General features: G+C 36.9%; 1 protein-coding gene across 4 annotated transcripts in view; it reads left to right on the top strand.

Annotated features, from left to right (window-relative positions):
* The window catches only part of RNGTT (RNA guanylyltransferase and 5'-phosphatase), a 338,823-nt gene that overhangs the window by 136,363 nt on the left and 178,739 nt on the right, over positions 1-23,721 (top strand). For all 4 annotated transcript variants that reach the window (XM_077162393.1, XM_077162394.1, XM_077162392.1 and 1 more), the window contains exons 10-11: positions 6,969-7,040; positions 11,176-11,340. In XM_077162393.1, coding sequence (XP_077018508.1) covers positions 6,969-7,040; positions 11,176-11,340 — 237 coding nt within the window. The remainder of the gene's footprint in view (positions 1-6,968; positions 7,041-11,175; positions 11,341-23,721) is intronic.

Raw genomic sequence — 23,721 nt, 5'->3', positions numbered from 1 at the left:
GAGGCTTAGTGTCAAAGAGAGACTGAGCAGAAAGTATCCATAGTGCCACAAAACAAAAAATTATTTGTACTATGTACCTTGGAAATACTAGTAAATTTTCATTTGCATATCAGTATGTATACTACATTTTGTACTAAAAAAACATACGAATGTGTGTGTAAAACTTTTATGTAGTTGTAAGGGTTACTGTATAAAGTTGGGAGGATTATTCACTGCATATCTTTAGAATATACCATTCTCATCATAATAGTGGGTATGAATGGCATACCTAGAGTTGTGCAGTATACAATCTGAAAAGCATTGTGGTAGTCCTGGTAGTTGGTTCACTGAAATAGCAGGAATATTCTAATTTTTGTTACCTTGATATTTTTTAGGGTATAATTTTTTGGCGTTGTAATTGATAAAATGAATTTCTCTTGAGTGACAACCATTTCAGAAGGTTTAGGATAGTTGGTAATTCAACTGGTATTTGTTGAGTGCTCATCATGTCCAAGAGTCTGTTACAGGAGCATGGCCATTGCTTAAAGGGTTAAGAAGTCCTCACCTTTGAGATATTTTACTTAATTGGGGAGGGATGAGGAAGTTGGAGGAAACCCTTAAATAAAACCACAGAGAAGAGATATTTAAAACAAGTCCTATGATGATTCAAAGGAGAAATAAATCATAGTTAGTTATGAATTAAAGACATTTTATGGAAGACTTCATATTAGATATTGAATATCCTATATTTCTACGGGAAGAGATATTTGTTAAACTTGGGGAAAGGGCATTCCAGGTAGGAAATAATACTGAAAAATTAGTTATTTACATCATCTGTAGATGTAACTTAGCAATACTATTTATTTTCACATGAAACTTGGATAACTGAAAGCAGCATGATAGATGCTTGTGAGGTGTTAAAATAGCAGTGTGATTCATGATGTCAATTTACTTGAGCTAGAATTATAGTTGCCATATCTGCTTTTCCAGTTAGTTAATTAAAACAGTCCTCTGTAGTTTCCTGTTTCTTCTACATTTTCATTTGCAAATTGTTTTGGTAAAATTCCAAATCCAAGAATAACTCAAACCACCTAATTGGCTGTCAGATACACATGTTGAAGCGTTTGTTTTGCTCAGCTAAATTATGTTCCTTGACCTACAAAATGTGGAAAACAGGAGTTTAGAAATATGGTTTAATTCACTGGAAATAAATCAGTAAAATTTAATCAATTTAATCTTGAGGTAAGATGAGGTGATAGTAGTTAATTAATCATTAAAGCTAATAGGAGGAATCTTGGAAAATTTGTGAGTCTTTTCAGCTGCTAATTTTTAAAGAAATGTACATGCTCATTGTTGAAATTTTAGAAAATCTGTAAAATTATAAAATATAAAAAATTCAGTTATGAAGAAGATACTACATTTTGACGTATTTCTTTTTAGTCATTTATTGTGCCTTTATTTGTATAATATTTATAATTGATGTGAACACAGGTGACATTTAGTATATGATACATCTTTATTTCTTCATTTAATTTTTTTTTATTGACAATACAACATACAAACATGAACACTCTTAACACAAACATTCCATTATTCTTGGTGTGTGTGTATATATATATATATATAAAATCAGTGACTCACGTATCATCACATAGTTGTATATTCATCACTGTAATAATTTCTTAGCATATTTGCATCACTCCAGAAAAAGAAATAAAAAGAAAAAAGAAAAATTCATACATACCTTACCCCTAACCCCTCTCTCTCATTGACTGCTAGTAATTTCCATCTACCCAATATATTTTAACTTTTGTTCCCTCTATTTTTTTCTATATCCCTCACTATTCCCTTTCATTGATCACTAATATTTCAATCTACTCAATTTATTTTAATATTTGTTCCCCCATTATTTATTTATTTTTAATACATATATTTTACTCATTTGTCCATACCATATATGAAAGGAACATCAGATATGAGGTTTTCACAATTACACAGTCACGTTGTGAAAGCTATATCATTATACAATCATCTTCAAGAAACATGGCTACTGGAACATTTCTACAGTTTCAGGCACTTCCCTGTAACCTCTCTAATACACCTTAAACTAAAAAGGAGATATCTATATTATGCGTAAGAATAATCTCCAAGATAACCTCTTGACTCTGTTTGAAATTTCTCAGCTGCTGACACTTTATTTTGTCTCATTTCTCTTTCCCCCCTTTTGGTTGGGAAGGTTTTCTCAGTCCCTGGATTCTGAGTCCCAGCTCATTCTAGGATTTCTGTCCCATGTTGTCAGGGAGGTTTACACCCCTGGGAGCCATGTCTTATGCAGAGAAGGGGAGGGAGGTGAGTTTGCTTGCCGTGTTGTCTGGGAGAGAGATAGGCCACATCTGAGCAACAAAAGAGGTTCTCTGGGGTGACTCTTAGGCCTAATTTTAAGTAAGCGTAGCTTATCGTTTGCAGGGATAAGTTTCATATGAACAAACCCCAAGACTGAGGGCTCAGCTTGTTTGGTTGTCCCCACTGCTTGCGAGAATATCAGGAAGTCTCCAAATAGGGAAGTTGAAGTTTTCCGCTTTCTTGCCATCCCCCCAAGGGGACTTTGCAAATACTTCTTTATTCACTGTTCAGATCACTCTGGGATTTATCAGGGCATCACACTGGACAAACTACAAAATCTCATGCCCTATTCAAGGTTCCGTGTACTTATGATGTTCAATTAACCTATCCATATAAGTTATATTAGAAAATGCACCAGTCAACATATCAATTTTGTACCAAATAAACATTTTTTGCTTTAGTCCTACGCAGAAGTTGAAGTTCTAAAACATGAATGACCATCTATTTTCAACAACTTGCAGTATTGACATTTTCCTGCCTTTGCATGTGTATTAGTTAGGGTTCTCTAGAGAAACAGAATCAACAGGAAATATTCCTAAATATAAAATTTATAAAAGTGTCTCATGTAACCATGGGAACATAGAGTCCAAAATCTGTACGACAGGCTGTGAAGCTGACGTTTCTGATGGAGGGTCTGAACAGACTCCACAGGAGAGGCTCACAGGGTGGAATAGTAAGAGACCCTGTCTCCTCTGAATCCACCTTAAAAGGCTCCCAGTGATTAGATTAAGCATCACTTATTGCAGAAGACACTCCTCTTGGCTGATTACAAATGGAATCAGGTGTGGATATACCTGACATGATTTCTTGGCTGATTACAAATGGAATCAGTTGTGGATACACCTGATGTGATCGTGATTTAATTCTATGAAATGTCCTCATTGCAACAGATAGGCCAGCACTTGCCCAACCAGACAAACAGGTACCACCACTTGGCCAAGTTGACACATGAACCTGACCATGACAGCATGCCCGATAATTTTTGACTGAATGCCAGAAATATGGAATTTTACCTTGGTGATGGTTAGATATTTTTATATTTCTATAAATATACTTGAGTTTTGTTCTGTAACACAGTTAATTTACTTGGAAATAGTTCGATCATTTTTGGTCTTACCTTAAAGACTTGTTAGTAGACCACAGCAGTCTTTAGTCTGGGAATAATTATTCTCCACTGCTGAGCCAAGATTCTTCTCAGTACTCTACTCAGTGCTTTGTGTTTTCTAATCTGGCTGGTGGGAACAAGCATTATTCCCTATCCTGTGTCAGTGCCAGATTTTGTAACCTATGACAAGGGGCCCAACTGCAGATTCCCGGAGTTCTTTCCCTTTGCAGATCTCTCTTTTTTTTTCATACTCTGCACTGAGAACTCTTGCTGCCTTGGTAAATAACCTGTTCCATTTTCACAACACAGGGGGACCAGTGGATTTGTTTTGTATCTCTTTGCATGGGCCCCAGTCTTTAAACTGGAGCAATTGTAGGACTCACCTGGTTTCTTTCCTGTCTCCCCGGGGATCACTAGCCTTTGTTTCTTGATATGCAGTGCTTGGAAATCAGTGTTTCACATATTTCGTCCATCTCTTTGTTCAGGCAGAAGGGTAAATCTAGTTCTTGCTACTCTGTTTTGTCAGAGGCAGAAGTCTGATTTCCTTTCTTAACAAAGTTGTAAGATTAGATTTTGAATGTTTACCTACTTTTCTGTACCCTTTGCAATCATGGCAGCTTTGGGGAAGAGGACATTATGGTGGGAGGGCTTATTGAAAGAGTTCAGCTGGGGTCTTGAATCTTTGTTAGAACCCTTGGGTTCTGTTCTCTCTTAAGAACTTGTATTAAATTTCACTTATTGTGGATTGTATTTTATTCCAGTGATCCAATCAGATTGTTTCTGCAGTTCATTGTGGGGTCCTGTAGCCTTCACTTCAGGCAGACAGAATATTTAGCATTTAAAATTTTTATTTTATATTATTATTTAAAATTTTTTTTGTTGTTAAGTATAGCATATATACAAAGAAAAAAAAGAAAAAGCAATCAAAGTACACTTCAACAAGTAATTACAGAACAGATTTCAGTGTTTGTCATGGGTTACCATTCTTCTATTTCAGGTTTTTCCTTCTAGCTGCTCCAAAACATTAGAAACTAGAAGAAATATGCATATTTTTCTTTTTTTTGTGAAAATTATATAAAAAAACCAATAAACTACAAAGCATATTGCAACAATTTTTTGTAGAACAGATTTCAGACTTTGGTATGGGTTACAGTTCCACAATTTTAGGTTTTTACTTTCTGCTGCTCTAAGATGCTGGAGACTATAAGAAATATCAATATAATGATTCACAGTCTTCTCATTTACTAAACCCTACCTTCTCTGTATAACTCCACCATAACCTTTGATCTTTCTTCCATTTTTTTATGGATATTTGGGGTATGCCTTTCTAACTTTTTCATGTTGGAAGGGACTGCCAATAATATGGGATAGGGGGATGGAACTCTTTAATGTTCTGGAGAAGCTGGCCCATCCACGTTTCAGGACTTGGTCCAGGGACTCATTGGGAGGTTATAGATTTCTGGAAAGTTGCCCTAGTGCATAGAACCTTTGTAGATTCTTATGTAATGCCCTAGGTATTCTTGGAAATTGGCAGGAATGGTTTTGGTTGGGGTTTGGCAAGTTATGATAGGTAACACTGTCTAACTAAAGCTTGCGTGAGAGTAACCTTCAGAGTAGCCTCTTGACTCTATTTGAACTCTCTCAGCCACCGATACCTTATTTGTTACAGTTTTATCCCCCTTTTTGTCAATATGGCATTGTCGACCTCACGGTTCCCGGGCCAGACTCATTCCTGGGAGTCATCTCTCCACGCCGCCAGGAAGACTTTCACCCCTGGAGGTTATGTCCCATGTAGCAGGAGGGCAAGGATTTCACTTGCAGAGCTGGGCTTAGAGAGAGAGAGAGAGAGGCCACATTGGAGCAACAAAAGAGATCCTCTGGAAATAAGTCTTAGGCATACCTATAGGCAGACTAAGCTTCTCCGCTACACACATAAGTTTCTCAAGCGCAAGCCTCATGATCAAACTCTTGTTGTATTGATTTGGGTGTCTCTAATATTTGATACAGTATCAGGGGTTTCCCTGGTGGTAAAGTTTAATAATTCCATAGTTCTTCTCTTATCCCTCAGGGGACTTCGACAATACTGTTTGATTATCTGCTTAATATACTCTGGGATGTATCCAGACATATTAAGCTATACAGGATTAAAGACTAATTCTTATTCTGAGCGATCTATGTTTGGATTGTTTAAATGATATATCTAGACATGCTGAGTAAAAATTTAGGTTCTAGACAAAATAAACCTTTCTTCCTTTGGTCTCAAAGAGTAGATGAGGTTCTAAGATGAAGACAGTGTCTTTCTGCTGTGCTTTTTTGATTTACCAAAATTTTTGCTAGTTTCCTTGACTGTCAATTTTTTACTTTGGTTATTCTTTGTTACTTGTTTTGATTTCGTGTAGTAAATTTTCTTTTCTTTTTGTGTTTTAAGAAAAGTTGTAGTTTTGCTCATTTTATCAGGTAGTTTGGGAGGAAAATTCTGTGATATCTGCTATCTGAAACTGGACATCCACTTAACTTCCAACTACTTGGTTGGAATTTGTTATTTGTACCACCTTGCTGGCTTGATGTTTAAATAAAAATGATATTTTCATAAACAGTGTAAAGTAATGAAAATCATTTAATTTATGCAAACTTGATTTGGTTATAGATATACCCAGAAATTAATGTCTTTTGCTTAACAAACACGTGTTTAGGAAAGGAGTTAATTGGTAATGGTTTCTTACAACAAGGAATATATTTGTCCTAAATCAGTGTTCTTTGTCATTTTAGGTAATTATGTATAGATTTCCTTTCTAAGAGATGATGTATGAAAGAAAAATAATAATAGATCAAAAGCTTATTGTTAAGAATAAAAAGACTATAGAATACTGCATTATATACCTACAGTCATCCTTCATTGTCCTTTATCTCTTTTCTGCCAGAATATAGAGTTTATTTTATTTTGCCTTCTTAGTTACAGTGATAGATTTGTATTGATCTGTTCATATACTCTGGTCTTGCTCCTGTGATCAAACTCTAGTAGAGGAGCATGGAACCAAGAAAGACCAGGTGGATCACTTAATGATTAAATCTATAAGTAGGGTACCTTTTGTATCTATAGGTTTTTATGATTAAAGTAATTGACATATAATAAAATTTAATGCAATAATGATTAAAAAATTATTAGAGAAATTTGTATTATTTACCTTAACAGTCACTTAGGTAACTGTATTCATACATACAACAAAATGTGGCATAGTAATTCAAATATAAAATCATATAATGAGATATTGTCATAAGATATTATTTCAATATAGAATAAATGCATGATGGGGATTTTTGGGGTACCGACACACTATTGATTTTTGTAGGTACAAATGTGAACACTGAAATTTTATCAGGTTTTGTATTTATGATTTTTATGCTACTTTGAGTATGCTATATTTCAATAAATGAATTGTTGTGAAAGTATGAAGAAATTCATCTTCTTTTCTCTTTCAAGGAGATGATTATCGACAGAGTAAATGGACAGGCTGTTCCTAGATACTTGATCTATGACATAATTAAATTTAATGTAAGTACGTTTTCTCAATTATATAATGCCTTGTTTTAATTTTTTCTAACCATTTTAATGTATTTAAATGGGAAAAACAAAAAGTCCTATGATTACTTTATTAAGAAATCTAAAAACAGTGATAGAAAAGTTGGATGAAATAGCACATCCTTAGTTCTTAAAAAAAAATTCTGTTCACAAAGAAAATAATATATTATTTTTCTTTTAATTTCCTGCAATTCATATTATGTTGCTTTCTCATAGTGAGGATGTCTGTGAACTTTTACCAAAAAGTTAACATCTGTGCTTTTATCCTGTATAGAATGGGAATAAAAATACCATCTGTCTGTTTTCAAAGATGTTGTAGAGTTAATGTGATTTTGAAACTGTATATGCAAAATTGTCACTGAAATAGTGAATTCATTTTATTTTTAACAAATAAAAAGCATTGTTGGTACCTTAGAGATAATAGGAAAGGAAAATTGTGACTCAATTGATATATTCTTATTAATACTTTTAAATCTTTTCTTTCATTGTCAGATATTTTGCACGTTTCTTTGTCTTTGTGTTTCTTTACTTTCAAGTGAGTAAAATAAAGTAGTCTAAAATAAGATTTTATAAAATGGAAACTTCTTGGTTTTAATTATTCTGTATTTGCTTAACCAAAAAAAAAACCCCAATTTTATTTCTGTCTGTCACGAAAAAAATCACGATCTGATTTTGAAGTGTTGAATATGTAACTGGAGGCACAAATATATTAATCATGAAAACAGGCAGGAACTTAAAATGAAAATCCAAAATTTCCTGTTGTAAATAGATAAAAAATAAGATTATATTCTGTACCCATTTCCTATAGTTTCAGACCAGCGAAGAATCTGTTTGCGTGTTCATTTTTAATTATGGCATGAATGAATGTCTAAATTATTTAAGCAGTATAAAATGACTTCTGTAAATGCAAGAAGCTCTTTAAATAGTGTACATCTTTGAAAAGGTATAGTCATTTCTCTAGAAGTGTACTATTCAAATTGCATAGTCATTTAGTATTTGAATTAGATTGAAAAGCTTTGGGGAATTTTGGGATTAAAAGTCTTTTAAGTTTTTGTAGATTAAAACAATTTTTAAAAAGTCTTTTTTTTGGTATTTTTAATTCATTGCGCTATTAAGAATCTGGATAGCCTTAATCTGATTTACTTAAAGGTATTTTTTTTTTTTGAAATTATAAATGAATATATCTTCTTTTTTTGTTGAATTTCTGCATTTGAAACATAGAGTTTTAAATTTAAGAACCTCAAGTTCAAGAAACATCATTTTATATTTGTTCTGTTTGTTTGTGGCTACCTTTATTTCTCAAAAATAGTGCTTCCCAGAATTGATTTAATTTAATTATAGACTATGGAAAAATGTTCATTGGCCCATAAAAATAAATATGGGATGGGGGTGGCTTGTTTTTTTGTTAATGTGGAAGTGATATCTTCTTTGCTTTTGGTATTGAGCATCCACTTCAATGTGTGTTCAGTAAAGTGGCACTTCTTAGCCTGGGAACTTTGGCCTTCTAACAGTTTTTAAAAATATGAAAAATGTAAGTATACTCTTTATATGGAGAATAATGTAAGGAATAATCATGTATTGATCACACAGATTTGTCAAAACTTAACATCTTTGGTTTTTGTTCCACTTTCTTTTTTTAACATTTTTATTATGAACTATATATATATATAGCATTATACAGAAAGCAATAAATCCAAAATACATTATAACAAATCACTATAGAACAGATTTCAGAGTTTGGTAGGTTACAGTTCCACAATTTTAAGTTTTTTGTTCTGGCTGCTACAAGATACTGGAGACTAAAAGAAATATCAGTATTATGATTCATCAGTCAAACTCATTTTTAAAATTCTGTCTTCTCTGTTATAATTCCTCCTTCTCCTTTGCACCTTCTCCCAGTCCTTGGGTATTTGGGCTCTGCCCATTCTAAGTTTTTCACGTTGGAACGTAATGTCAATAATATGACATGGAGGGTGGAACTAGTTGATGTTCTAGGAGAGACTGGCCCCTCTGGGTTTCAGGACTTATCTGGCGTAGGAACCCATCTGGAGGTGTTTATAGGTTTTATTATAGGCACTTCAGGTTTAAAGGTAATCTTGCTTTCAACTATTCTTGTTTTTTTTTTTGGCGAATTTATTAATATGTTAAAGTAAAAATGTAGTAGGGGATTTAGTTTACTTATATATCTTAGCAACAATTGATAAACCTTTTTTCTTTCTTAAAAAAGAGGGCTGATATCTTAATGTTTTGTTTGTTAATTTTTTTAATTAATAAAAAAAGTTAATAAAAAGAGGGCTTGCTTGTTTCACTTCAATTTAAAAAGTATTTGAATTCATCTAATAATAGATCTTATAAACCTAACATTTTAGTTTTTTCAACCCTTTTGATGACATGGTTGGCACAGAAAAGATTGCACGTGGTTTGTGTAGTTATTTACTAGCATTTTCTTAATACCCTTTTTATTTATACATTTGTAAATAAATACAACAGATAGCTGTATGCCATTGTGTAAAGAGAGCATGTTCCATCCTGGTACTTAGCCCTTATTTACTTTGTCTTATTCCTTATCCTTTGTTGGCTATCTAAGTTGTCATCCTTTCAAAGTTGAGAAACAGTCACCCTTGAGGCGTGTCTGATATTGTTCACAGTTTAAGCAACTCCTGCCACCTCTATGTAAATTTTAGTAGTTTGGGTAATATAGATTGGAGAAGAGGAGAAGTAAAGAAAGATGGGAGAAATGCACGAATGACGGTCCAGTAGCAAAGTGTAGAAGAAGAAGGGGTAATTTATATGGCACTTAAGTGATTCTACTAATTTGGATGATTGTTATCCAATCATCCAAATTATTTCAATGCAACATAGCCAATATGTTGTTCAAGCTATGCATTGAATCATCCAAATTTTTACTAACTGTATTAGTAAAAAGCATATGAGTGGGGGACAAATTCCTCATCTGTAGCTCATACAAAAATATATATGCTTTTTATTTCATTGTTCAAAACATATACTTTAAGGGCATTGTTCTAGTTTGCTAGCTGCCGGAATGCAATATACTAGAAACAGAACGGCTTTTAACAAGGGAAATTTAATAAGTTGCTAGTTTACAGTTCTAAGGCCGAGAAAATGTCCCAATTAAAACAAGTCTATAGACATGTCCAATTTAAGGCATCCGGGGAAAGATACCTTGGTTCAGGAAGGCCAATGACATTCCATGTTTCTCTCTTAGCTGGAAGGGCACATGACGAACATGGCAGCATCTGCTGGTTTTCACGTGGCTCTACCAAAAAAGGGACTCTCTCCAAAATGTTTCCTCTTTTAAAGGATTCCAGCAAGCAACTCCACCTTCAGTGGTTGGAGACACCCCTCCATGGAAATCATCTAATCAAAGTTAACCACCCACAGCTGGGTGGGTCACATCTTCATGGGAACAATCAAAATGCTCCCACCCAGCAATATTGAATGAGGATCAAAGGGCATGGCTTTTCTGGGGTCCACCACAGCTTCAGACCGGCACAGGCATGAAAGGAGAATTTCATTTGGGAGAAGAGCAGAAAACTTTGTCTCTTTATAACTATATGACTTTGAACATATTTTAACTTTGTTTTGCATTAGTTAAGGAATGTATGCCTAATCTTGTCTATTTATTGTTGCCTGTAGAGTATTAGCACTTTCACCAACAACAAAAAATATGTGATTGCTTATTTTGATGTGTATTTGCTTAAACTTCCTGAATTATGTAGATTTTATTACAATTAAAATACCTCAGATATTTTAGTAATTTATGAAATAATAAAGTAACTTGTGAGTATATCAGTACTTCAAGTCAGATGTGAAAACTTTAGATCAACTTAGAGTTGATTCATACCACTTTCTCATTGTTTTATGCAATTGTAATTTTAAAAGAAATTTTTGTGTTTGCTTTTTGTATACATGTCTATCATTAGTTAAACTATTTTTCAGGGCCAATATGTTGTTCAAGCTATGCATTGAACAACTTCAAAGAATGCTATTTATATAGACTACGATGTGCAGTGTGGCAACTGTGATAATTATGCTGATAGAATAGTTGTTAGTGTTGAAATTTAAATACTTGTTTCGTTTAATTCAGGCACAACCAGTTGGAGAATGTGATTTTAACATTCGTCTGCAGTGTATAGAACGAGAAATAATAAATCCTCGGCATGAAAAAATGAAGACTGGTTTCATTGACAAGACACAGGAGCCATTTAGTGTCAGAAATAAGCCATTTTTTGACATCTATACTTCAAGAAAGGTAAAATTTACTATTTTGTTTTCTAATTAGTGCTTACAGTATGTCATCATTTAGCCTGTCACAGGAATATGAATGATATTTTATTGCCCAATTGTCTTGACTTTGCCTAGGTTACTTAAATTTGATGTAGCAGTATTCTCACCAAATATGTATGATTCCCAGACCTTCTCTTACCTCTTCAGTTAGATTCTCAGAGTGGAAACTTAAACAGGGTTGATTCCCTGCTTATCATAATAGTTTTCAATTCATGGCTGTTGGTCTACATTAAATTTTTTAAAAAGCTATCAGCAGTATCGAATCATGTAGAATGAGAATCAACTTTTAGGCATTTTCCTACTCCTGAACATAAACTTTCGGATTTAAAAAAAATTCACTTAAGTTTTTTTGTATATGTATACATATTGAAGGTTTTTAAAATTAATTATTATTATTATTTTTTTGGACAAAAAATGGATCATACTAAATGTTCTAAGACTTAAAACATTTTTTTTTTTCCACCTAATGTGGCTGGGAGATATTTTCATGTTAATGCAGAGATTTGCCACCTTTTTTTTATAGCTAAAAACTTGAATATGTAGTGAAAGTAACATTTTTGAAGGGGGTTCGCCAAAGGAGGAGAAGCTGCCACGTTATTTTTTAGCTGTGTAATGTTTGACAGTAAAATTATTTAATTATTTTTCTATTGATAGACTTCTCTTTAATCTTTTTTTTTAATTGTGAAAAATAGCATATATACGAAAAAAGTAATAAGTTTCAAAACATACCAGAACAATTAGTTATAGAACAAATTTTAGAGTTTGGTATGGTTTACTGTACAATTTTAGGTTTTTCCTTCTCGATGCTGTAAGACACTGGAGACTGAAAGAGATATCAATGTATGGATTCACTAGTCTTGCTCATTTGTTAAATCCTGTTTTCTCTATTATAACTCCATCTTCTTCTTTGATCTTTCTCCCAATCTTTAAGGGTATTTGGGTTATGCCTATTCTAACTTTTTCATGTTGGAAAGAGCTGTTGATAATATGGGATAGAGGGATAGAAGTAGTTGATATCCTGGGGAAACTGGTCCCTCTGGGTTTCAGGACTTTTCTGGTCTAGGAACCCATGTGGAGGTTGTAAGTTTCTTGAAAGTAATCGTAGTGCATGGAACCTTTGTAAAATCATAGATAAAGCCCTAGGTGTTCTTTAGGGTAACAGGAGTGGTGTTGGTTGGAGTTTGGCAAACCATGATAAATAGCAATATCTAGCTGAAGTTTGCATAATAGTAGCTTCCAGATAGCTTCTCGACTCTATTTGAACTCTCTCAGTCACTGATACCTTATTTGTTACAATTCCTTTCCCTCTTTTGGTCAAGAAGGCATTGTCAGTCCCCGGGTGCCAGGGCCAGGCTCATCCCTAGCCTGTCATATCCCATGTTGCCAGGGAGACTTCCAGCCTTGGATGCCATGTCTCCCTTAGTGGGGAGGGTAATGATTTTCCTTGCAGAGTTGGGCTAAGAGAGAGAGAGGTCATATCTGAGCAACAAAAAAGTTCCTCTGGAAGTAACTTTTTGGCATAATGATAGATTGCCTTAGTTTCTCTCCTACATAAATAAGTTTTGTAAGAGCAAGCTTCAAGATCAAGGGCTTGGCCTGTTGACTTGGGTGTCCCTAATTTTTGAGACAGTATCAGGTGTGTATATGATGATAAAATTCAATAGTTCAATATTTTTTCTCCCATCTATTGAAGGACTTTGCCAGGACTTCTTAATTTATCTGCTCAGCACACTCTGGGATGTTTCTGGACCTTACATTAAGCTACTCAGAATTACAAGCCCTCATTTCCATTTGGGCTTCATGTGTTTGGGTTGTTTTGTTGATGGACTTTTAGATTGTTTATAGCCTTTTGCTGTTACAGTGTTTCAGTGGATGTCTTTGCTTACATGGATGGGTTAGAAGTGGAGTTTTGGTACAAAAATTACAAGTAATCTTGGTAACTACTGCCAAATTGCCTCCTAGCTAAAGCAGTTCCATCTACAGCAGATGAGGGCACTCCATTTCTCATTACCATTGCCAGTGCTCTTTCCTGACCTAGAGGTGAGACAGTGAAAGTTAATGTGACTTCTGTAGTAGTACACTGGATTGTTTCCTTCCTCTGTTCCTTATTGGCTTTAAGATATTCCCTGGTAATGTTTATTTGTCTGTAAATTGGGGTTATAGTAGTACCTCCCTCGGGTAGATTGAACAGTGTCCTCTCAGAAACATATTCAAGTCCTAACTCCTGGTTTTGGGCCTGGTTTTGGGTGTGAACTCATTTGTAAATAGCATCTTCCACAATTATACTAAGATGAGGCCAAACTGAATCAGTGGGCCTTAATCCAGAATGACTGTAGTTCTCATAAACAAAAGAAATTCAGACATAGAAGTACAAACCACAGGAAGAGAGAGAAAAAGATTGCCATGTGACGGAGGCAGAAATTGATTGCCCTTAAGCTATCACCAGAGTCTCGTAGATTTTGGAGAAGACATGACCTGCTGATACCTTGATTTTAGACTTCCAGCCTCCAAGTCTGTAATGGGATTGTGTTATTAACTTAATAAAGCAATGCATTGAAGCCCTTAGAAAAATATCTGAAATGTTGGAACTTTCAGTATATGCTGCTGCTGCTCTTCCTCCTTGTCCCTGGCTTCCCCTCCACACCCTGCGCTTCCAGGCCATTGTTGTGCTCTTATATTATTATTTTTTTATATAGTGTTTTCCATAAATGAGGACCTCAGTTTTTATGTAATCAAATTTGACCATATCATCCTTACATTTTCTGGGTTTTCTGCCTTGCTTAGAAAGCCTTTCATCTCCAAAATGTTTTCTTTTGTTATTTTCTAATACTGTTAAAGTTTTGTTTGTAGATACATGTGGATGCTCCACTTTGAATTTTTCTACTTGAAATATAGGATAAATTGAGAAATCTACAACCAGAAGAAACAACTTTACTAAATCAACAAATTGAGTAAGGAATAAAGAACATTTTAATATTTTCACATTTTAAACCTTTCTCATTGGGAATTCAGAACTGCTCTTATACCTAACTTTTAAAAGCAATTGTATTGTATTGTATTTAAAAGAGAATTGTATTTCTCTTTTAAAAATAAATCCTTATTGAATATCTTTCAGGTGCTATGTACTGTTGTAGGTACTGGGGATAGAATGGTTAATAAACCACAAAATCAGAACCACTCCCTGCCCTTGTTGTAGTTATATTCTAGTAGGGGAAAAATGAGAAACAATTAAGTAAATTATATAGTATGTGAAAAGTTGATAAGTGATCTCTGGAAAAAAAGCATAAGGTAGAGCTAGGCTGTGCTGGGTAGTGGTGGTGGTGGTGAAATTAAAAAATGATGATCAGGGTAGGTGTTACTGAGTGACATTTGAGCAGACTTGAAGGAATAGTAAGTACATTGGTATTGGAGGATGAGTGTTCTGGCAAAAGGAAGAGCAACTGCAGTTGCTCAAAGACAGGAAACACTGGAATGCTCAAGGAGCAGTAAAGAAATCAGGTTGGAAATGGAGGGAGTGTTAGAAAGTAAAATTTGAGGCAGAGATAAAGTCTGAAAAGTTACTATGGGCTAGATCATTGAGTCATCGAGGGTCTTGTAGTCTCTTATAAGCATTTTGGCTTTTGTTCTGGGAAGGGGGCTATTGAAGGATTTTGAAAAGATTTGACTTTGTTTTGACCATCATTCTTGCTCTTATGTTTTTTTTGGGGGGGGTGGTATGCTATATGGTGGGGTCATATTTCATTATTTTTCCATGTGAGTATCCTGTTATTGCAGTACCATTTGTTGAATTTTTGTTTGTTTTTTTTTGTTTGCTTGTTTGTTTAGTTTTGGGGGCATGCATGGGCCGGGAATCGAACCCAGGTCTCCTGCATGGTAGGTGAGAATTCTACCACTGAACTACCCTTGCTCCCCCTTGCTCTTATGTTGCGGGCAAGGGGAAGAACAGAGAGACTAATTTAGGAGAAAACTCAACAAGTCAGGTAAGAACTATGAAGACTTGGACTAAGGTAGCAGTGGAGAGTCAACAGGATTTGTTGATTGATAGATGTGGGGTATGAAAGAAAGAGAGGACCACAGTTGACTCTTGGCCTGTGGAACTGGAAGGAGGGAGTTGCCATTAAACTGAGATGGAGAAGATTGCTAGAAGAACAGATTTGAGAGAGGGTAAGATAGAAGTTCAGATTAGGAAAACTATGTTTAGATGGCTATTAATTAATTGAATTCAAAGACTGTTTTGAAATTGTATTAATCAGAGTACTTCATGTTAAAGCTCTGCCATTTTGAGTAATAAATTAAGTAAATTAAGCTTTCAGAGAGGTGAAATAGTAAGTCAAGGTTGTTGAGACGGAGCAAGAACTTCATTCTGTATTCAGCCTCTGACTTAAATTTTTCTGTGAGCAGTTGGGATAACACTGCCACACTGTAATGGCTAATAATGTGATTCTCCTTCTGAAAAATAATTTTTTGGGTAAATAGTTTTCACATCCTTTTGAAATTAGTCTACCACCTACATTGACATATTTGCCACATACATTAATGTGATTTGGAAAAAGTGTCATTTTCTGTGGTGAACAGTCAAGTTGTAAATAATTATTTCAATGCATTGTACTATAGGTCACTACGGGAGATACTACCAAAGCCCTCTAGAAACCTAGCTTGTTTTTGGGGAAAAAAGCAATCAGTCCTAGTTCATCTATTAAGTAAAAGCGCTTGATGCATACTTACGTATGTCTGGTATTAACCTCATAATTAGTAATTTTAAACCCTGAAAACAAAGCTTAAAATTTGAAGTAAATCACTGCCATAGAGTTCTTCATGTTCTTTGCTTGCTAAATAATCATTAATCAGTGTGGTTTTCACTTGGTAATGGTATTATTTGGCCTGGAGAATTGCTTTCATTCTATCCTGAAATTGTCTTCTGTTTTTTTTAGTCTATTTAGCATCTTGCTCTACTAACTATTTCTTCTTCATGCCCTGAGATTTAACATGAATACATTAATTGTATACCTCATCTCCCATTTTCCTATTCATTCTTAATCTTTTTTTCCTTTTAACCTTATAATTATTGTCATATCAATTTTATCACTTGTATCATTACTACTATTATTATTACTGCACAGTTTGTTTTCAGTAGAATTTATGCCATATCTAACATTTAAAAGCAAACGTACCTTTGCATTTCTGCTGACAAGGTGTGTAATATAAGCTGCATTTCTCTTTAGAGCTTTTGGTGGGTTTCTTATTTCCTTGTATACAAATTATGTGTAATGTGTTCTCTAACCCTGTTACGGATTAGCATATTTATGATTCATTTAATCTGTCTCTTAATTTCTTTCTCTTTTCTTTACCTCCTTCTTTTATTTTTTTATTTTTTAGCAGCTTTGAATATCTATATAACATTCTTGCTTTTTGGTAGTGGTTAGCTTTCTTAGCAAACCCAATTGATCGTTCTTAGGAGGTATTTTAGATGGCTGTCTAACACTCTCTTTCCTTATCAGAATATAAACAAGTTTTAGTATACATATTACGTGGTCCCTTACATAATTGTATATACTACTAACATTTTATAACTTTTTTTGTAGAAGTTCTAGAAAGGATAAAGTGTTACATTTGGTGATAACAAGAAGGACAGCTGACTATTTCCTGAGAAGCTTTAAGGGATAATATCACCTTTAGTGAAATTTTTCATGCTTCAGAATCAAGATCTTAGGTTTCAGATTCAGAAACTTGGTCTGGGAGCCAGTCTCCTTTTTTTTTTAGATATCCTTTTATGTGTTGAATGTGTAATTCAGCTTTGAAGAGAACAAGCAAGTTACTGTATTGCCAGTTCTTTTACACTAACATTATATGTGGCATCCAAGAAGTTGCATCCTGGTGGGAAGTTTAATTTCTAAACTGATAACAGCCAGTGTTTTATGCCAGGCATAGGATATTTGAAAATTGCTATACAAAGAACCATCATCTTGCATATGTAGAATGGAATGATTTCTAAATGTTGTGTTAATTTCTTTTTATTCTTTAATTAATAAAAAAAAAGAACCATCATCATGGTCTTTTTATGTTCAGCCCAGGAAATAGTAGCTAATAAACCATAGAGTTATTATTTTGGGGGGAGATGCTACAGAAAGTACAGTAACCTGCATTTATGTTTAAACTTTTTTCTAGTATAGTCTGATATGTGAAATGGTATAAGTTGTATTGACATTTTACCTACTTCTGCCCAAGTCTATTTAATTTAATATTAGCTCTTGGATATTAGTTTTCCAGGGCTTTTACAACAAAATACCACAAACTGATTGGCTTAAAAAGTAGGCATTTATTGGCTTGCAGTTTGGAGGCTAGCAGTCCAGAGTCTAGGTATTGCCAGGCCATGCTTTCTCTGAAGTCTGTAACATTCTAGAGGTGGCTTGCTGGCAGTCAGTTGTTACCACCCTGACATGGCAATCTGTCTCTCTCTCTCCTCCTGTGGCTTGTACGTCCATGTCCAAATTTCTTTTGTTTACAGAGACTCCAGTCATACTGAATTAAGGCCCATCTGATTCTGTTGGCCTTATCCTAATAGGATCTTGGGAGTTGCTATTTACTAATGGGTTCATACCCACAGGGCTTAGGACTTGAGCATACCTTTGTAGGGGACATGACATTAGCAGAATTCCCAACAGTGTTGAGTGAATATTTTTTTCATTTCAAAAAAATTCAAAGCTACCTCCTTTATTAATGTATTTTACGTAATGCCTACTTGTTATGGAATGTTTTCTTGAGCTTTGCTGCCATGGTCTTCCACCTATTTGCTGCTTGCCATTTTGTATGTGTTTTGGCAGCTGGATATTAAAGGAGTGCTTACAAGTGTTGTGCCCTGTCCAATAGATGGGGTAAAGAAAAGCTTAGCATTTGATATGGGAGGTGTTCTTGGTTGAAATCTACTAATTGGAACTATGTACTCTTATTAAAACATTTTCTAAGTTATAAATATAGTGTAAAAAGTTGGACAGAAGCCAGATTGGTTTAGTTTGCATTCTTTTTTTAAAAAACTAATTTGACAGCTTGTGCTATCGTAATTCAAAGTTCAGAATTTAAGAAAATATGCTTTAGATAGTATGTTTCCATCAGTCAGAGTCAGTGCTGCTAAGAAATAATTTGCCAGTGGATGACTATCGGAACTGTTCTTTAAAGATCTGAAGCAGTTATGTAGATCGTCTTTTAATGTAGTTTTTCAGCAGAAAGACAGGATGCTCTTATATATTTTTAATTACTTATATGCCTTCTTTCCAGAAATTGTAGGATAGTCTTTTTTAAGCATTTCTAACATTTTTAGAATTTTAAATATATTTCCTCCTCCTTTTCATTTCATATTATTTCTATTCCTCAGTTTCTGTTACGAAATGTTTTGGTAGTAGAATGCAGAAGGCAACACATTTTGTGGTAGAGTTGATTTAAAGTAAAACCTTAATAACACAAGTTATAGGATAGTAGTTACCATTGACAGGTTATTGTGTAGATTCTCACTATTGCTACTCTGCTAATGGGAATAGAGAAATGGTGATATGCATGTGTATTAGTTAGGGTTCTCTAGAGAAACAGAATCAACAGGGAAAACTTGCAAATAAAAAATTTATGAAAGTGTCTCACGTGACCGTAGGAACGCAGAGTCCAAAATCCACAGGGCAGGCTGCGAAGCCAATGACTCTGATGGATGGCCTGGATGAACTCCACAGGAGAGGCTCACCAGCCAAAGCAGGAATGGAACTTGTCTCCTCTGAATCCTCCTTAAAAGGCTTCCCATGATTGCATTTAGCATCACTAATTGCAGAAGACACTCCCCTTTGGCTGATTATAAGTGGAATCAGCTGTGGATGTAGCTGATGTGATCATGACCTAATCCTATGAAATGTCCTCATTGCAGCAGACAAGCCAGCGCTTGCCCACTCAGATAAACAGGTACCACAACTTGGCCAAGTTGACATGTGTCCCTAACCATGATAGTCCACCCCTTGTCAACTTGGCACCTATATATATATCGCCTTAAACCATACTTAATTTCCAAGTGAAAACAAATAAACACACATTTTTTCTTTTACCTGACAATACTCAACTGTCCTGCATATAACTGGAAATACATTACATCTCTCCAGAATAGGGAGCAAATCCTTGGGCAACATTCATTCTTAAACTTGATATCTTACAACTTAAATAGTATAACATGAACAAAACAGAATTACAGTCCTCGTTTCTGTAACTGATCACGTGGTCAAAGTTCATATTTATCACTACCTTCTTCCACTACCCATTCCATGTTCCCTTTCCCCTCAGCAAGCACTTCAGCTGGCCGTGGTTCTTTGCCTGGTGGGGTGACCCAAACCTTCATTCCTGAAGTTTCAGAGCCATTAGTAGTCCTGCCTGGATTGTGTTGTTGCAGTTTTCCATTGATTTTAATCACAGGGCATGGTAGTACTAATAGACACCCCAGGGGATCTCCTATATTCCAAGAAAACTCTTCTTTACCTCCATTATGTAGTTGCAGTCCTACTTCCTTCTGATAGTCAGGGTCAGTTACCCCAGACAATAATGTAATCCCCTTCTTGGCTTGTTGATCCAGAGGCATAAGTAGCCCAAAGTGACCAGGTGGCAATCTTAACTTCCAGTTGAGTGGTATCACTGTTGTTTCTCCTGGAGGAAGCACACCCCGTTTTGGAACTAAAGCCTGTAGACCAGCAGAACTCAGGGTAGCAGGGACAGGAAGCAAAAATTTTCCTAGTGGATCACTAGGAGTAATAGTGAGTGGCACCACACCCATTTCCACCCCTTGGTTCCTGGACCCATGGATCCTGGCTATGGGAGAAACAGCACCATACAGCGGACGCTGATTCAGAGCATACACAGCTTCCTGGAGAACATTACCCCAGCCTTTCAAGTTTTTGCCACCTAGTTGGCACCGTAATTGAGTTTTCAAAAGGCCATTCCACCGTTCCATCAATCCAGCTGCTTCTGGATGATGGGGAACATGGTAAGACCAGAGAATTCCATGAGCATGTGCCCATTCCCGCACTTCATTTGCTGTGAAGTGTGTTCCTTGATCCGAAGCAATGCTATGTGGAATACCATGACGATGGATAAGGCATTCTGTAAGCCCACGGATAGTAGTTTTGGCAGAAGCATTGCGTGCAGGGAAAGCAAACCCATATCCAGAGTATGTGTCTATTCCAGTTAGAACAAATCGCTGTCCCTTCCATGAAGGGAGTGGTCCAATGTAATCAACCTGCCACCATGTAGCTGGCTGGTCACCTCGGGGGAATGGTGCCATATCGGGGGCTGAGTGTGGGTCTCTGCTGCTGGCAGATTGGGCACTCAGCAGTGGCTGTAGCCAGGTCAGCCTTTGTGAGTGGAAGTCCATGTTGCTGAGCCCATGCATAACCTCCATCCCTACCACTATGACCACTTTGTTCATGAGCCCCTTGGGCAATAATAGGAGTTGCTGGGGAAAGAGGCTGACTGGTATCCATAGAACGGGTCATCTTATCCACTTGATTATTAAAATCTTTCTCTGCTGAAGTCACCCTCTGGTGTGCATTCACATGGGACACAAATATCTTCATGTTTTTAGCCCACTCAGAAAGGTCTATCCACATACTTCTTCCCCAGACCTCTTTGTCACCAATTTTCCAATTATGGTCTTTCCAAGTCCCTGACCATCCAGCCAAACCATTAGCAACAGCCCATGAGTCAGTGTACAAACGCATCTCTGGCCAGTTCTCCTTCCAAGCAAAATGAACAACCAGGTGCACTGCTCGAAGTTCTGCCCACTGGGAGGATTTCCCCTCACCACTGTCCTTCAAGGACACCCCAGAAAGGGGTTGTAATGCTGCAGCTGTCCACTTTCGGGTGGTACCTGCATATCGTGCTGAACCATCTGTAAACCAGGCCCGAGTTTTCTCTTCCTCAGTCAATTCACTGTAAGGAACTCCCCAAGAGGCCATAGCTCTGGTCTGGGAAAGAGAAGGTAATGTGGCAGCAGGAGTGGAAACCATGGGCATTTGTGCCACTTCTTCATGTAACTTACTTGTGCCTTCAGGACCTGCTCTGGCTCTATCTCGTATATACCATTTCCATTTTACAATAGAGTGCTGCTGTGCACGCCCGACTTTATGGCTTGGTGGGTCAGACAACACCCAACTCATGATAGGCAACTCAGGTCTCATGGTAACTTGGTGGCCCATGGTTAAGCGTTCAGTCTCTACTAAGGCCCAGTAGCAGGCCAAAAGCTGTTTCTCAAAAGGAGAGTAGTTATCTGCAGCAGATGGTAAGGCTTTGCTCCAAAATCCTAAGGGTCTGTGTTGTGATTCTCCTATAGGGGCCTGCCAAAGGCTCCAGACAGCATCTCTATTTGCCACTGACACTTCCAGCACCATTGGATCTGCTGGATCATATGGCCCAAGTGGCAGAGCAGCTTGTACAGCAGCCTGGACCTGTCACAGAGCCTTCTCTTGTTCAAGTCCCCACTCAAAATTAGCAGCTTTTCTGGTCACTCGATAAATGGGCTGGAGTAGCACACCCAAATGAGGAATATGTTGTTGCCAAAATCCAACAAGACCAACTAGGCGTTGTGCCTCTTTTTTGGTTGTGGGAGGGGCCAGATGCAGCAACTTATCCTTCACCTTAGAAGGGATATCTCGACATGCCCCACACCACTGGACACCTAGAAATTTTACTGAGGTGGAAGGCCCCTGTATTTTTGTTGGATTTATCTCCCATCCTCTGACACGCAAATGCCTTACCAGTAAATCTAGAGTAGTTGCTACTTCTTGCTCACTAGGTCCAATCAACATGATATCATCAATATCATCAATATGTCTTGTGGGAGGCAGAAACGATCAAGGTCTCTGCGAACAAGATTATGACATAGGGCTGGAGAGTTGATATACCCCTGAGGTAGGACAGTGAAAGTATATTGCTGACCTTGGCAGCTGAAAGCAAACTGTTTCTGGTGGTCCTTACTAATAGCTGTTGAGAAAAAAAGCATTTGCCAGGTCAGTAGCTGCATACCAGGTACCAGGGGATGTATTGATTTGCTCAAGCAATGATACTACATCTGGAACAGCAGCTGCAATTGGAGTTACCACCTGGTTGAGTTTACGATAATCCACTGTCATTCTCCAAGACCCATCTGTTTTCTGCACAGGCCAAATAGGAGAGTTGAATGGGGATGTGGTGGGAATCACCACCCCTGCATTTTTCAAGTCCTTAAGAGTGGCAGTAATCTCTGCAATCCCTCCAGGAATACGGTATTGCTTCTGATTTACTATTTTGCTTGGTAGGGGCAGTTCTAGTGGCTTCCACTTGGCCTTTCCCACCATAATAGACCTCACTGCAGGAGTTAGAGATTCTGCCAGTTGCTCAGTATGTCTATGCCAATTATACATTCCAGAACTGGGGAAATAACTATAGGATGGGTCCGGGGGCCCACTGGACCCACTGTGAGACGGACCTGAGCTAAAACTCCACTGATCACCAGGTCTCCATAAGCCCCCACTATGACTGGTGGTCCAGAGTGACATTTTGGGTCCCCTGGAATTAATGTCACTTCTGAACCAGTGTCTAATAATCCCTGAAATATCTGATCATTTCCTTTTCCCCAATGCACAGTTACCCTGGTAAAAGGCCATCGGTCTCCTTGGGGAAGACTTAGAGGAAGGTTAACAGTATAAATTTGTGGCAGTGTAACAGGTTTCTCCCCCATAGGCACCTGGCCTCCCCTTCATTCAAGGGGCTCAGGGTCTTGAAACTGTTTCAAGTCTGGAAATTGATTAAGGGGCCGTGACTTTGTGTTTTTGTAATTCAGGTTAGACTTCTGTTCCCTTGACCTAGAACTCTTGTTTATACAACTCCAACAAGAATTTAGTAGACTGCCCTTCTGTTGTATTTCTAGGTACCCCATGATTTACTAGCCAGTGCCACAAATCTCTCGTGCCCCTCGGTGATCTCACCGCAGCGGGTTCTCCCAGCCAGTCAGCCGTTCCAGATGGGGTATGCTATCTTCTTGGTCTCTGTCGTGGCTCTGGGAGCTGTTCTGTATTGTTTCTACTTCCCTAGTAGCTGTTCTGGAGGAGGAACTAAGACCCGCGCGTCTTACTAAGCCGCCATCTTCTCCGGAAGTCTTCAGTTGTCCTCTAATGCCTCTTGGTTCAAGAAAGCCAATGAAGTTCAGGGTCTCTCTCTCAAGTGGAAGGGCACATGACTAACACAGAATTTCTCTCTCATCTGGAAAGGTACCACTGCCCGTGAGGTGCTCGCGCTGAAACTCGGGACCTCTGGAAGGGACGGTTGAACCCGTCCCGCGAGCACCCGCGGC

Source organism: Tamandua tetradactyla, chromosome 5 (assembly GCF_023851605.1).
Source record: "Tamandua tetradactyla isolate mTamTet1 chromosome 5, mTamTet1.pri, whole genome shotgun sequence".
Classification (NCBI taxonomy): domain Eukaryota; kingdom Metazoa; phylum Chordata; class Mammalia; order Pilosa; family Myrmecophagidae; genus Tamandua; species Tamandua tetradactyla.
This window is presented reverse-complemented; position numbering and strand designations above follow the sequence as displayed.